Source organism: Notechis scutatus, chromosome Z (assembly GCF_049901735.1).
Source record: "Notechis scutatus isolate UNSWTSFEM ecotype Mainland chromosome Z, rNotScu1.2, whole genome shotgun sequence".
Taxonomy (NCBI): Eukaryota; Metazoa; Chordata; class Lepidosauria; order Squamata; family Elapidae; genus Notechis; species Notechis scutatus.
In genome coordinates this window covers 31149984-31164885 of record NC_142025.1, presented here as the reverse complement: position 1 = coordinate 31164885, position 14902 = coordinate 31149984, and the positions used below count along the sequence as shown (strand labels likewise).

General features: G+C 33.6%; 1 protein-coding gene across 4 annotated transcripts in view; it reads left to right on the top strand.

Annotated features, from left to right (window-relative positions):
* The window catches only part of CHN2 (chimerin 2), a 128655-nt gene that overhangs the window by 55633 nt on the left and 58120 nt on the right, over positions 1-14902 (top strand). For all 4 annotated transcript variants that reach the window (XM_026673593.2, XM_087946950.1, XM_026673596.2 and 1 more), the window contains 3 exons: positions 306-337; positions 1768-1881; positions 2794-3082. In XM_026673593.2, the coding sequence (XP_026529378.1) occupies positions 306-337; positions 1768-1881; positions 2794-3082 (435 nt within the window). The remainder of the gene's footprint in view (positions 1-305; positions 338-1767; positions 1882-2793; positions 3083-14902) is intronic.

Genomic DNA, 14902 nt, shown 5'->3' with positions numbered 1-14902 from the left:
CAGAGTTGAATACATAAAACAAAATGTTTTAATACATTTCCATAAATCCTATATTAGGAGTATGTCAGCTACAGTACAATTTCATTAGATTAACTGGAAAACTGACCCATCCATCTAGCATTTAAATTTATGTCACAATTTAGTGTCACAAAAGAGGAACAGTTTGCTACTGGTGTATCTATCAACTTTTCTTTACAACACAGAATGTAAAAAAGCTTAGGTTTGGGGATAATTTTTATCTGATTTTTAAAAATATCATTAGTTCAAATGTAACAATTTTACTAATTTTTTTTAATTGCATTTAGGTGGAGAACAGACCAAAATATTATGGAAGAGAGTATGTATTAAATTATTTGTTATTTCATATGACATAATAACCAGCAAAAATTGCTTAATTTGTTAAAAAAAATGATGGGTTATTTTTAATGCAAATATTTCTGAACAGGAGCGTGCAAAACATTTTAGATTCCAACAGTTTTGAATCTGAGGAGGAGGAAGGTGTGCTAGATATGTTTTGCCGCTTCGAGTTATTTGTAAAAATAATTTAAAAGGGTGGGATATAAATTATCAAATAAAATAAATAAATTTGAACCCTGCTGGTCTGATGCCTTGAGTGTTTACAGCTTGAAACATCATCATTTTGAGCTGAGTTATTGAGTGTTGGTTATTGAAGGCCATTTTCCTCAATATCAGAATAGCGATGGACTTCTTTGTGAGAGTGGTACAGACTGTTTCAAATTCAAAACACCTCCTTTGAACTCAGACCAGAACATTTTAATGGAAATGTTTTAGATTCAGAATATTTTATATACTTTTGAATTTGATTGTGCCTTCCTGAAAATTAACATTATCAAAAATATGGTAGGGTGCTTTTTTTTTTTTTTTTTTTGCTTTCTTTTACCATGCATATTTCTTTTTTTGAAAAAAAAATCAACTTGAAAAACTGCAAATTGTTATATTAATTAGTGTTCAGTGTTTGTTTCAAACTGAATTAATGAGCTGCATGTATCTACATGTAATAATTATTCTGCATATTATTTTGCCTACATTAAAGACTCAAAGATCCAAACTTGTTCTAGTAATTAATATTGTTCTCTTTCTCTATCATGTAACCAGCAGCATGTACATCAAACTATAAACAAAAAATAATCACATTCACTGTAATGTCATAATGAAAATCATAACATTATAGACAGGTAGTCCTTGATTTATGATCATAATTGAACATAGAATTAGTCATAGATTGTTGTGATCATTAAGCAAATCCCCATGTGACCATTTCTGATTTTACAACCTTTTCTGTAGTAGTCATTAACAAAACCAGTTTTTATCCAATTTGCATTTTTGCCAGGAATTGGAAGCAAATACTGGAAGCTGGCAAAAAAAAACATTCAAAATTTTGATCCATGTGTTCACAAGATGCATTTAAAACAGCTATAAAGTTCCCAAAATGTAATCATATGATCACAGGGGGATGCGGAGCCTTTCAGGAAAATCGAACAAGTTGTAACACTAAATGTTTAAATGGCAAGGCAGTCCATCTTTTTTTAAAAAAATAACACAATGGGAATTCAATTTTAATATCTTTCTGTTTAAAAACTTCCAGCTTCACATATTAATAGTATTAGTCTTTTGGGGCAGGTGCTGTTAGAAACTTCTGTGTTTTATTCTTTTATTTTATCCTTCCCCCCTGCCCCCCATATCAAAGCTACTGATTTATTTATTTACCTACCCCCTAAGAATTATAAACTCTCTTTGTGTTTCCAGATTTCATGGGATCATTTCTCGTGAGCAAGCCGATGAATTGCTTGGAGGAGTAGAGGGAGCATATATTCTTAGAGAAAGTCAGCGACAACCTGGATGCTACACTCTGGCCCTTAGGTAAATTCTGTCTCATTTGTTCATAAATTCTAAGAAATGCTTGTTAATCTCATGAATATAAGGGATAATTCAATAATGACATGTGAATAACTACATGCAAGGTAATATATTTTAAAACATGATGTAATACATAAGGATGCTTTAATCCAAACAATAAAGTAACCAAAACATTTAAATGTGCAGGATGGGTGTGGTAGTCCAAAACCACTAGAGAAGTTAAACTATTTCAGCCTTTGAAATTATTAGATATTTCAAACTTGCTGACTTTTAACAAGCTGTTTCTAAAACATTTAAAATATAATTTACAAAATGTACAGTATTGTGTAAATGTAGTCACTGCATTTGCAAATAGAAGAAACTGAGGAGTATGAAACTACCTTACATTAATAAAAATCGATCCAGACCTAATGCTGAAAAATTTAAAAATATGATCATGTAAGAAGATCTTGTGATCTCTTATATTAACTTTTTCTCCTGAACAGCAAATTTTCCCTAGCTGTTTAAAATGCAGTTACGTTTCCACTGTTATCAGCTATTTTTAAAGTTGAAATTAGTCGCAATTAGTTCTTACTTAAAAGGGAAACTGTTAACAGAAATCAATAGTGTAAATTTTAAATGTGTTTAATTCCATCAGGTGATGGATAAGAAAATATTTACTTTAAAAGAAAAGTAGATATTGAATTATTCCAACCTTCAGTGCAATGACTAATTCCTGGTAAATAATTTGGAATTTTTCCTCCTCACTGGCCCATCATTTTTTGTTACACTTACTTTAATTGTATAAAATCTTTATTACATAATTCTTTTCTCCACTATTTTTATAATGGGTTGTTAAAATGTACATAATTATAAAAAAAATACAAGTGTGGTGTTCAAAAACTAATTAAACACTTTTACTGTGTTTTAATGCAGATTTGGGAATCAGACCTTAAATTACCGTCTTTTCTATGATGGAAAGCACTTTGTAGGGGAGAAGAGGTTTGAATCAATCCATGATTTGGTAACAGATGGTTTAATAACACTGTATATAGAGACCAAGGCTTCTGAATATATTTCCAAAATGACGACAAATCCTATTTATGAGCACATTGGATATGCTACTTTGCTTAGAGAAAAAGTATCCCGTAGACTGAGTAGATCAAAAACTGCATCAAGAAAGGCTAGTGTAACGACATGTGAAGAAAATGCACCAGTTGAAAAGGTAAGGTGGCCAATTTAAAGGAAATCAATTCATACATATATTTATGTTAAAATTATTCATGTCTTTTAAGGATAGAAGTTGTTGAAAAGCATTCATAGATAAAGTCAAATATGACATGTTGGAAATATTTCTGGAAAGTTATGGAGTTTGTCTTTATTTTTACTAAAAATTAAACTTCAGATTACTGAACTCCAGGTCATGCTTATAGGCATTTCTTACTGATTTTAGTGGAGGTTATTACAAGTCCAGATAGGATTCAGAAGGTGAAATAAATGGGATCATCTATTTTTTAAAACAGTGCCATTTATGCACTCAAATACATTCAAAATGAAAATATAAAAAGCTGTTTTTCTTGCTCAGTATTGCCTTACAAAAGATTGAAAACAGCTCGAATTATTTAAATAAATCTCTATATCTAGAGATAACAAATCTGTGATCTTCTATATTCATGCTACCATACTACTCAACCATGGCTACAGCAAAGATAAAATCCAATTAATAGTATTAGTATAAAATAGATTACAGCTTTACATATGATTCCCTGTTGTTAGAATATATTTTGAGTATTTTATCACCAAATCTCAAGTTTGTGACTTTTTCTATAAAAATTAACATTTCTTTTGCCTTTGGTGAATGGATCTTTGTCTGGGACCTTGGTTTTTCTACTCTTTTCAGTTTTGCTTTTCACACTTACAATTTTCTATAATAGTTACATGTGTTTGGTAATGATAAAAAGTAATTTGTTTTAGAAGATTTTGGCTTTATTTCTCTATGAGTTTAATGATAAGACAAATTGCACTATAAATAAATGATAGATGAGTTTATAAAAGGTTATTTGAGAATATTGTCTCTACATAAATTGAAAAATATGTCAGATTCTGTTTCTAGTCTAAGCACTTTTGAAGGTGAAATACATTTGAATCACAATTGAGATGATTTTCCTGATCTGCCTTTGAAATGCAATGCATATTTTCTCAGAGGATTTATGAAACTTTCTGTGCTATAAAGACATTTTTGAGATATTTGCTCTGTCTTCAAGATTATAGATCTATTAAATTAACTGTCTTTCATTACAAACTAGCATAAATCAAGGAACATTCAAACCTGTGGGATAGAACAATTTTTTTTGGAAGGGGGTATTTAGGGAATGAACACAGGTAGTCCTCAACTTACAATAGTTCAGTTAATGACTGTTCAAAGTTACAATGGCACTGAAAAAAGCATTTGATTTACATTTGGATGCTTGACAACTGACTCAGATTTATAACAGTTGCAGTGCCCCAGAGTCATGATTGTTTTGTGAACTTCTGATAAGCAAAGTCAATGGGGAAGCCAGATTCACTTAACAAACATGGCAAGAAAAGTCATAAAATGGAGCAAAAGCTCAGCAAATGTCTTATTTGGCAACATAAACTTTAGGCTCAATTGTGGTAATAAGTTGAGGACTACCACAGAGGTAATATTTAGCAGGTTCTGACTGGAGAACCAGTAGCGGAAATTTTGAGTAGTTCAGAGAACTGGCAAATATCACCTGAATGGCCCTGCCCCATCTATTCTCTGCCTCCCTAGTCCCAGCTGATTGGCTGAGTCTTCTTTTTTTGCCCTGCAAAAAGGAGAGCAGAGCTGGAAAGCAGATTAGTGGGGTGGGGAGGGAATGGGATTTTTCAGTAACCTTCCCTTCCCAGGAGTGGGAAGGGAATGGAATTTTACAATATCCTCCCCCTGGAATGGGGTGGGAATGAAGATTTTTCAGTATCCTGTGTGCAGCCCTCCTGAGCCCCATTTTCCCTATCAGAGGAGGCTGGCCCAGCCAAAAATGGAGCTTGTGAGGGCCGCGCTTAGCCCCTCCAGCTCCATTTTCACTGACAGAGGGTTGCAGGAGGCTGTTGCAACTGAAAACAAAGCTTGCAATCCCATTTTCACTGGCAGACCACAGGTGCCCCCCAGCATGAGTGCTGTCAAGTTGGCCATACCCATCTGACCATACCCTGGCCCACCCAAGGTAAAACACAACCCTGATGTGGCCCTCAATGAAATTGAGTTTGACACCTCTGGATTAGTGGAAGTGAGGTACTAATTTAAAAAGTTTGCGAAAATCAAATTTGACTGTAATAAACATTTATTTCAATGTGACATTAGTTTCTTTGCTACTAATTTTCCTACAGATTTTGATTTCGAACAAAAGAGCTGTTCTAATTTTATTCAACAAGTAAAATATTTATATTAATAATCTGATGGACTGAATTCAAGAAGTAAAGATTGATAATGATAAGGATTGATTCTTTAATTTCAAGATACTATACTTTGATAAATAAGATTTGTTTAACGTAATATTTGCAAGGTTTCTGATATAAAACGAACTATATAGTTGGTCTGTATACATGAAATGTATTTTATAGTGAAATTGAAGCATTGCTTCAATTAGAAAATATCACTTTTCTCATTTTAATAGGTGGTATTAATTTTCAAATTATAAGATAAATATCTTATATTCTTTTATGTTTGCTTCACCTAGAGCTATTTTAATTTCCCACAGTGTATTGAAAAAGACTGTGTTTTTAAAACTAAATTCAGGTGTCATAAATTACTCTGCAAGTTGTAAGAAAGCAAATATTTTCCTGTCTGCTGTTGCATTGTAATGGTGTGACATCCTTGATGAATCAGGGAAATCTGCATTAAGGTTCAGTGATGTGTCCAAGCAAGGTATTCGAAAAAAAATATCTCCTGCAGGGCTTTACTGTTGTAATTTTTAAAAATAAATCTATGGATGATATTAAAAATACAGAACTTTGGTCTAAAATCTTAAGACAGGAATAGTTTGCATAGTGTAATGCATAAAGGAGAACTCTTTATCATTTATCAACTTCATTTATCATTTTGTCAACTTCAAATTAATAAAAAGAATTTTGTCAGTTTTGAATGTCACATGGTTAAATTTTACTAATAATACTTGCATTAAAATTAAAATGTTTCTGTGTGAATAGCTTTAAGCACTTGTGAATACCTGCTGAACGTTTCATGAATGATTTCCAGTTACAGTGATTTGTCCATTTGCAGTTCACATTTCTTTGTGCAGTGGTGAAAAACAAATGGCTTCTCTACAGAGAGAAATCTACTATTGATTATTTCCCAGTCTGAATGACTGTCTTTCTTAAAGCTAAACAAACAATAAACCATGATAATGCTCTTACCACAGCTTGTCCTATAACATTCAGGTTAAGGAAATTCTATTTGCATATTTTTATGGCAACACCAGTATTTAAAGACATCCTAACAAAGTAACCCAATATATTTTTATTCAGTTCAGTTAAGCATAGTGAGACTGCCCTTAGGGGGAAGTGAGTGTTAAACAGCATCCTTGCTACATTTTGATATATAATTTCAATCAGATTTCATGGTTCAACAAACAAACATCCTAGATTTACAACAAATCTGACGGAATTCCTAAATTATATGTTATAAGTAAATGGCGGAATCTTCTAGCACCTTAAAAAGGAAAAACTTTATTACAGCAGAAACTTTTGTGGATCTAACATGGAATCTAAGTCATTTTAAATAACATTCTTCATTATAGTAGATCTAATTCTATAGTAATTTGGTTATAGGGTTTAATAGCTGTGACAAATTTTTGCTGCTTGGTATATAATAAAGCAAGATAAATCTTATTTGATCATTTTTGTATATGTTAAAACAAAGATGGCTTGTTAGAGAAAAATAAATTGATGGCTGCCTTGATATGCTGTGTGTTAATCAAATGTGAATTGCAACAAAAAGGAATTTTGGAAAAAGGAATTTTAGCTAACCTAGTATTGAGAACTGCTGTAGTTAAACATTATGTGTGACACTAGAAATTGGTATATAAGCATGGTTAAATAACTGCTTGGTTCCAATGTAAAGAGTTCTAAATACTCCTTAATATGATGTAATATTAAGCTAAGTTCATTATGTTAAGTATTTTTTCTTAATCATTTAAAATACCTGTTTGTATTCTAAGGACAATAGCTGGTCAAGTGGGAGGCCAAGAGAATCATTTTCTTTTTTCATGCCAGTTGATACTAGCACTAAAACCTGAAATTGATCTCTGAAAACTAAAGGATCAATCCTGCTGAAAAAAATAGTCACCTGAACCTATAATTAAATGGTATGGCATGCTTTTGCCTCTATTACAATGATCCTGTCTCTAGCCTTAGTGATAACTTTGGCACACATTTAGGAACATGGAAAATTAATCACAGGAACCTGTTTGGAACTGTTTCTAGCAGTTTGTAATTATGGAATTGGCCCCACTGTGCACCATAAAGCACACGGGTTCATAACCTTTGCCTCAAATGACTTTGATGCTGCTGCAGTACATTCCTTGCCTTTGGCATAAAGAAATTTAATAGTCTTGCTGAGCTCCTCAGTGCTAATTGTTTCATGTAATCTATATGGGTTTTCCAAGAGCAGGATCATGTGGGACAATCCCTGGATACTTGAAACGCTAAAACTTGTTCAATTTTCATAGCCAAGGCTGTGTGACCAAGGTAGCAGCCACCTCAGAATATGTTATATTGAAATTGTCATTTTCAGTCTGCTTTCCTTAGGTTTTAAATATTAATATTTAAAGTTTTTCACACTTACATGCTCAAGCTTTTGTTTCTTTGTTCAATTTCTATGGCCACTCATCTCAGTCAAGGACTCTGGGTGGCTTCATGTTTATTTATTTATGTATTTTTCTTTTAACTTTTTTAAAAGAAGTATATTTTCAATAATCATACTTTTATAATATTTGCATTTTAAAAATATTTTCTAAATTGTCCCAGGAATCCTGATTGGCATTGAAGGTCAGCATTAGTATGACTACTTATACATTGTTCAAAGTTAGCTTGTATTTTTTAGTAATTCAGATAGTTTGTATCTAAAGGTTCAAAATTAATATTTTCATTAATATCCGTTCATGGGAGTAGTCATTAACTGAGCATTTCACAAAAGTTAAGCTACAAGTTTCAGTCACTAGGTGGCAGTTTTATTTAGGACTTTTCATGCATTTTGCTTTTTTCTAGCTTTAAAAAGATAGGGCATATTGTGTACTTTTATCCTGGAGAATCATCAGATATAAAACAATATTTTGGAAGAACCCATCATTCAGCATCAATTACTTCATGACATATACATGTTACATTCTTTCTCTATTTAATAGGATTACAAATTTCTTTTGCATATCTGTGTGTTTATGCATTTGTATGATGAGAGATAGGGAAAAGAATCCCCAGTATATTCATCAGGTAGTAATTGACATATGCATGCAAAGCTAGCTAAGAAACATTATATTAAATGTTTTCCAAACAAGTGATCATTAATGTTGACCTATTAAGTACTGCCAATAATCATGAATAGGGAGAAAATATAAACACAGCCTAACTTCTTCTCTATAGTCATAGGGACAATAATGAATATTGAATAGGGAGAAAATATAAACACAGCCTAACTTCTTCTCTATAGATTTATGGTTCTAACATTAACATGTTTGCCCTCCCTCAGGTATGCATTGCCATCTTATTCAGGGTATGCTTATTCTTAAAGCTTACTCTGAGGAGAGTAAGCCAATTCACTTCTATAAGACTTAATTTTTAGAAGTGTTCATCAGATTGTACATTTTCATCACAACATTGAACAATTTTATGTATGCTGATTTGGCTTCTATTAACTGGATTTGAATTTTGAGAGTATCTTGGTTAACAGGGTGAGCTCCTGATCTAATTGAATAAAATATTTTAAAAGTAAATAAGACTCTTATTGTAATAGGTTTTTTTTGGTAAGTAATATCATATAAGAACCAAGTTCTTAAAGCAGTAAGTAATTAAATATAAAATTGGATTAGTTATGCTAGCAAATTCCCACTATTTCACCTATCATATATCTTGTGTTTGCTGTCATTTCATCTCTTTCACCAAAATATGTGGCTCTAATAGTGACTATTAGTCTTATAATCCCATCTGTCCAATTGTTTTATGCCAAGTTGTACCCTCAACCACCAGCTTTCACAATGAGTATGCTTTCTTGTTATTATTCTTTGAACCATAGCTTCTAGTTATTTCTGGCTTCAAGATGCAGTTCCTTCCAAGTAGATGGCAATTATTGTTTTTCAGTTGAAATAGGATTATCCATCTCTAGTTCTGATAGGACTGGACTGCATGTATTTGAACAGGGGTGTCAAGGGCCACAGAGGGTGCTTAGATCAGGCCCTCAGGCTCCTCTTAAAAACAGCAAAGGACCAGAACGCAGTCCCTCTGCCAGTGAAAATGGAGCTCGTACAGCTGTCCCAAACTCCATTTTCAGCCATGATGTCCTCTTGCAGGCCTCTGCCAATAACAACAAAGCTCGGGGGGGTGTCACACGTGGCTCCCCTGGTTTCTGTGTTCACTGGCAGAAGGCTACAGGAGGCCGTTGTGGCTTAAAATGGAGCCCGGGTGGCTGTGCATGCCCCCTTGGGCTCTGTTTTTGCTGACAGACAGCTGCAGAAGACCATTTTAGCTGGCAGAGCACTCGGGCCACCATAAGCCACCCCAACATGAGTGACGTCCAGCTGGCCATGCCTACCCTGCCACACCAATCCCGGCCCCCTGAAGACAAATACAGCCCTGATGCAGCTTCAATGAAATCGAGTTTGACACCTTTGTATTAGAATAACAGGCATTTTATGATTAGCATGTGTTTGAATATCACAGTGCTTTTATGGTAAATAAATAAATGTCAGATTAGAAGAATCAAGGCTTTAAAATGTGTATGGGATAGAATAGAATAGAATAGAATAGAATAAAAGAATTGGAAGGGTCTTCTAGTTCGACCTCCTGCTTAGGCAGGAAACTCTACACCTCTTCAGACAAATGGTTATCTTCTTAAAAACTTCCAGCGTTGGAGCATTTACAACTTCTGGAGACAAATTGTTCCACTTGTTCTAACTGTCAGGAAATTTCTACCTAGTTCTAAGTTGCTTTTCTCTTTGATTAGTTTCCACCCATTGCTTCTTGTACTTCCCTTGGGTGTTTTGGAGAATAGTTTGACTCCCTTTTCTTTGTGGCAGCCCCTGAGATATTGAAACACTGCTATCATGTCTCCCCTAGTCTTTCTTTGCATAAGATTAGACATATCCAGTTCAAGCAACTGTTCTTTATATGTTTTAGCCTCCAGTCCCCTAATCATCTGTTGCTCTTCTCTTTCTAAAGTCTCAACATCTTTTTTACATCGTGGTGACCAAAATTGGATGCAGTATGCCAAGTGTGGCCTTACCAAGGCATTATAAAGTGGTATTAACACTTAACGTGATCTTGATTCTATTCCTCTGTTTATGCAGCCTAGAATTGTGTTGGCTTTTTTGGCAGCTGCAGCACACTGCTGGCTCATATTTAAGTGATTGTCCACTAGGACTCCAAGATCCCTCTTACAGTCACCACTATAGAGCAAGGTACCATATATACTTGTTTTTCTTGCCTAAATGTAGAACCTTACTTTTTTCACCATTGAATTTAATTTTGTTAGACAGAGCCCAATGTTCAAGTCTGTGAAGATCCTTCTGTATCCTAAGCCTATCTTCCAGAGTATTGGCTATTTCTGCTAGCTTGGTGTCGTCTGCAAATTTGATGAGTTCCCCATCTGACCCCTTATCCAAATCATTGATGAATATGTTGAAAAGTATTGGGCCTAAAACGGAGCCCTGGGATACCCCACTGCACACCTCCCTCCATGTAGATGCAGTTGCATTGCGGACTACACGTTGAGTGCGGTTGGTCAGCCAGTTATGAATCCATTGGGTGGTGATGCTGTCTAACCCACATTTTATCAAGTAGTTGGTTACGGTCTGCTTTGTCAAATGCCCTACTGAAGTCCAAGTAAAGTATATTGACAGCATTCCTCTGGTCCATTAATTTTGTCACTCTGTCAAAGAATGCAATAAGATTAGTCTGGAATGATCTGTTTTTGACAAGCCCATGTTGGCTTTTGGTTATTATTTTGTTTCTAGATGTTCACTGATTCGTTGCTTGATTACCTTTTCCAGAATTTTCCTTGGTATTGAGGTGAGGCTGCTGGATCTGTAGTTTCCTGGATCTCCCCCCCCCCCCTCTTTTCCAATCTCCAGTGCTCCAGGAGTTTTTGCAGTTTCCTGGTGCTCCACAATCTTTGAAAGATATAGTTCAGTGGTTCTGAGATCACATGTGCTAGTTCCTTCAGAACCTTGGGCAGTGGTGGGATTCACATTTTTTTACTACCGGTTCTGTGGGCGTGGCTTGGTGGGTGTGGCAGGGGAAGGATATTGTAAAATCTCTGGTTAGAGGTGTTATTTGCCAATTCTTTGAACTACTCAAAATTTCCACTACTGGTTCTTCAGAACTGGTCAGAACCTGCTGAATATCATGGTATATTAACCTGGGACAGACCAGATGTTTCAATCTCTAAGTAATTATTCAAATCATTTTGTGAGTTTAAGTTATCTTAAACACAAAATAACATATAAGTTGTTTAAGATAATGTAAACTCTAAACTTTTGAGGAATAATCCAAAATAAAAACAAAACATGTTCTAGTTTGTATTTCATCAAAAAATAAAGAGATAAACTACCAGTTTGTGGCTTTTCTGCAATCCAATATTACTGATAATCCAGTATCCTGATACTGAGTCATACATGCAATTGGAAGGTCCTTTTAATTCTCATTTAGAAGCAAAAAGATGTACTTAATTCTTGTGAACTCCACTGAAAAGCATCTCTTCTGCTTCCTGATTCTCTCCACTCTGAACCATAATGTTTTACTAGCATTTATACATTTGGGATTTTAATAATAATAATAATAATAATAATAATAATAATAATAATAATAATAATAATAATAATAATAATAATAATAATTTCTAAACCATTGGATGGATTCTAGCTGTTAATAGTAAAGCAATACTTAAAACATAGGACGAATACGTTTTTCTTTTTTACTTCAGATTAATTTAACACATTTTACTAATTTCATCTATTCTCTGATGCCCTGAATATATAGGAAGCAAATAGATTGTCATTATGATATTAGTAATGGTAGAGGTTTTTTCTTCTTTTAATCCTGTTCTGTGAGTGGGTAGGAATTCAGAAATGAATTGGTTGTAAGAGAGGGTTTAAGCCTTTAAGCTCAGAAATCCAATTGCTGCAATATAATACCACAATGTCCTTCTGAAGACACTCTAGTTAAGTGCTGTGCATCAGCTACCAACTTGTATTGGCTCGGGGAATATATGTAAACAGAAGATAATTGCAAGAAAATAATGGAGATTGTTTGATGAAAGTTTAAATAAATAAAACGTAGCCTGTGTGCAAAAGAGAAAGAGGATTGAGAGTTATTGAAAGGGCAAAATGGAGAAGGAGAGAATGACAAAAAAGGAAAAGATGTGTTTCTATTCAATTTTGGCTGTGATCCTATTTGTCAGCCTTTGTGCCATGAATCGCAGTAAATCTCAAGTACTACATTTTTTGGGCAGAAATCTCACAAACACTACATGGCTGGATTAGTTTCTTGATAGCAGACAAAAATGAAGCCACATACACAAATCTGCCTATTGTAGTATATGGGTCTGTGCTACACAATTAAATGCAAGGGCTTTTCCATTTCAGTGATTATTTTCCCAATCTTTTCAAGATCACCGAAGACTGGGATGTGTTGATGTGGGATGGGTTGTGTAGATGACTTAGAAATGAGCAGCTCCCAGACAGCACTATTACATCAGCTTCATTCCTAGCCTTGACTTAAAATAGTCTTCACTGTACGCAGTCATTCTGGTCCATTAAAGTGCATTACTCTTGTTCTTTTGAATAATTTTACATCAGTGCCAATGATGCAGAATTAAGTTTGTAGGATTGGACTGTTAACATTAACGTTCATACTTTTAAGTACTGTAAAATGTTTTCTATTTTTATGCTTAAAAAGATAAAAGAATATAGCAGATTTTAGGGGTAGTTACGAACTTCTGATTGACTTTAAAATGTACTCAGTTGCTTATCTGAATAAGCATAATAATACTTTTCTTCACCTTCTCCTGAGATATAATTGAAACCTCAGTCCTGATAGGAAAAAAAAAGACAATGAAGATCAGATATTTCTTTGACAGAAAACAGAAGCTCTGGCTATACAGATAATTTTCAATTTATGATTATTAATTTAGTGATCATTCAAAGTTGTGGTGTCAATGAAAAACTGGCTTACAGCCATTTCTCACATAACTGTCACAGCTTACCCATGGTCACGTGATCAAAATTCAGGCACCTGGCAATTGGCAAGGATCTAGGATGGTTGCAAATTCCCAGGCTCATGATTTTCCCAGAGGCTTCTAACAAGCAAAATCAATGGGGAAAGTTCAATTTGTTATATGTTCAGTAATCACAGTCTAAATTGTTTATTTTCACTCTGATCATTTTTATCATGCAATACAGAAAAACCATCAGTGAACAAGTTCTTAATCTTTGATTTTTAAAAAAAAAATTCTGTGATTGTTGGTTTCCAAAATATTGATATGTCACACAAATTTACTCTATTGTTCTTACTATTTTCATTTAGCATTAGACTTTTAATGCAGTAGGTAAAAGTAAGGCAAGTAAAGTCAACTAACTTTTATTTCTGTGGGCTTTATATCAACTTCTCTAAAGTACATGATTTGAAAACATTGTTTCATGTACTCTTAAAAGTCAAATATATATTGTAATTGCAATTACATTGACATAGTAATTGCAATTCTAATGGAAAGAGGTTGAAGATTTTGGAAATGTCATTTCAACTAATATAGTGTGCAGAACAGCAGGATAAGGAAAATGAGTAATTGGTTTGCCTTAGGATAATATGCAAATCAACACAGTTCAAAGAAAAAAAATGATCTGAGAAGGAAGGAGCTAATTCAAAGTGACAGCAGTTTCTGTAGAAAGTATCCAACTTAAGCTAATATTTTAAGGCTTCATAATATTTAGCCCAGTGACCCAAACAGTTTACATTTCATCAATGATAAATAAAATGTTATTAATATGCATGAATAATTAAGCACAAGTCAATGTGTTAATTTTCATTGAGTTCTATATATATAATTTGAAAGTACTGGATACTATTTGTACTTAATGAAAGAAAGACTTCTATTTCAATATTACTATACCACTAAAATTTTTATCTACCGTTTTCTTGTTCTCAAGTACCCTTAACTTATGTATTTATATTTCACAGATTTGACAGGTGGATTAAAATGGCTAGTATTTATTTCTTAGTGTGTATTGTTTACATGTGTGTGTGTGTGTGTGTGTGTTATAATTGACAAATCATATAGTTTGAAATATAGTCATAATGAATATTGGCAAAAAAAGAAAATTATTTTTGTTATCTATCTTCTGTTTTTAGGTAGGTTCAGAAAGTATTTGATTTTATTTCTTTATCAATATATAAATAGATTTCACAAAGCGGTTATTGGTATATATTCTGGAGATGGTGCTTCTATCCTTCTATTCTATCCTTCTCAACCATGCATTTTTGGCTATTTCTTTATGGTTTTTCTTTACGTTTATATTCCTTTCTTTTTTAACATGCTGCCAAGCTTGGAGATATTGGTGACATGCTGATAAAAGTCAACTAATGGTTTGACAGAAATGATCCTTGCAAGTACTATAAAATTTAGCAGAAAAATAATTATTTATATTCATCTGTATGGCAAAAAGGCCAAAGTAATACAGAGAGTAAGATTTTGGGCTAGAACTGAACCCCTTTAAATCTCAATTTGACCACACAGTTCATTGGATGACGTTAGGCCAGTTATTCTTTCTTTCCTCAAATT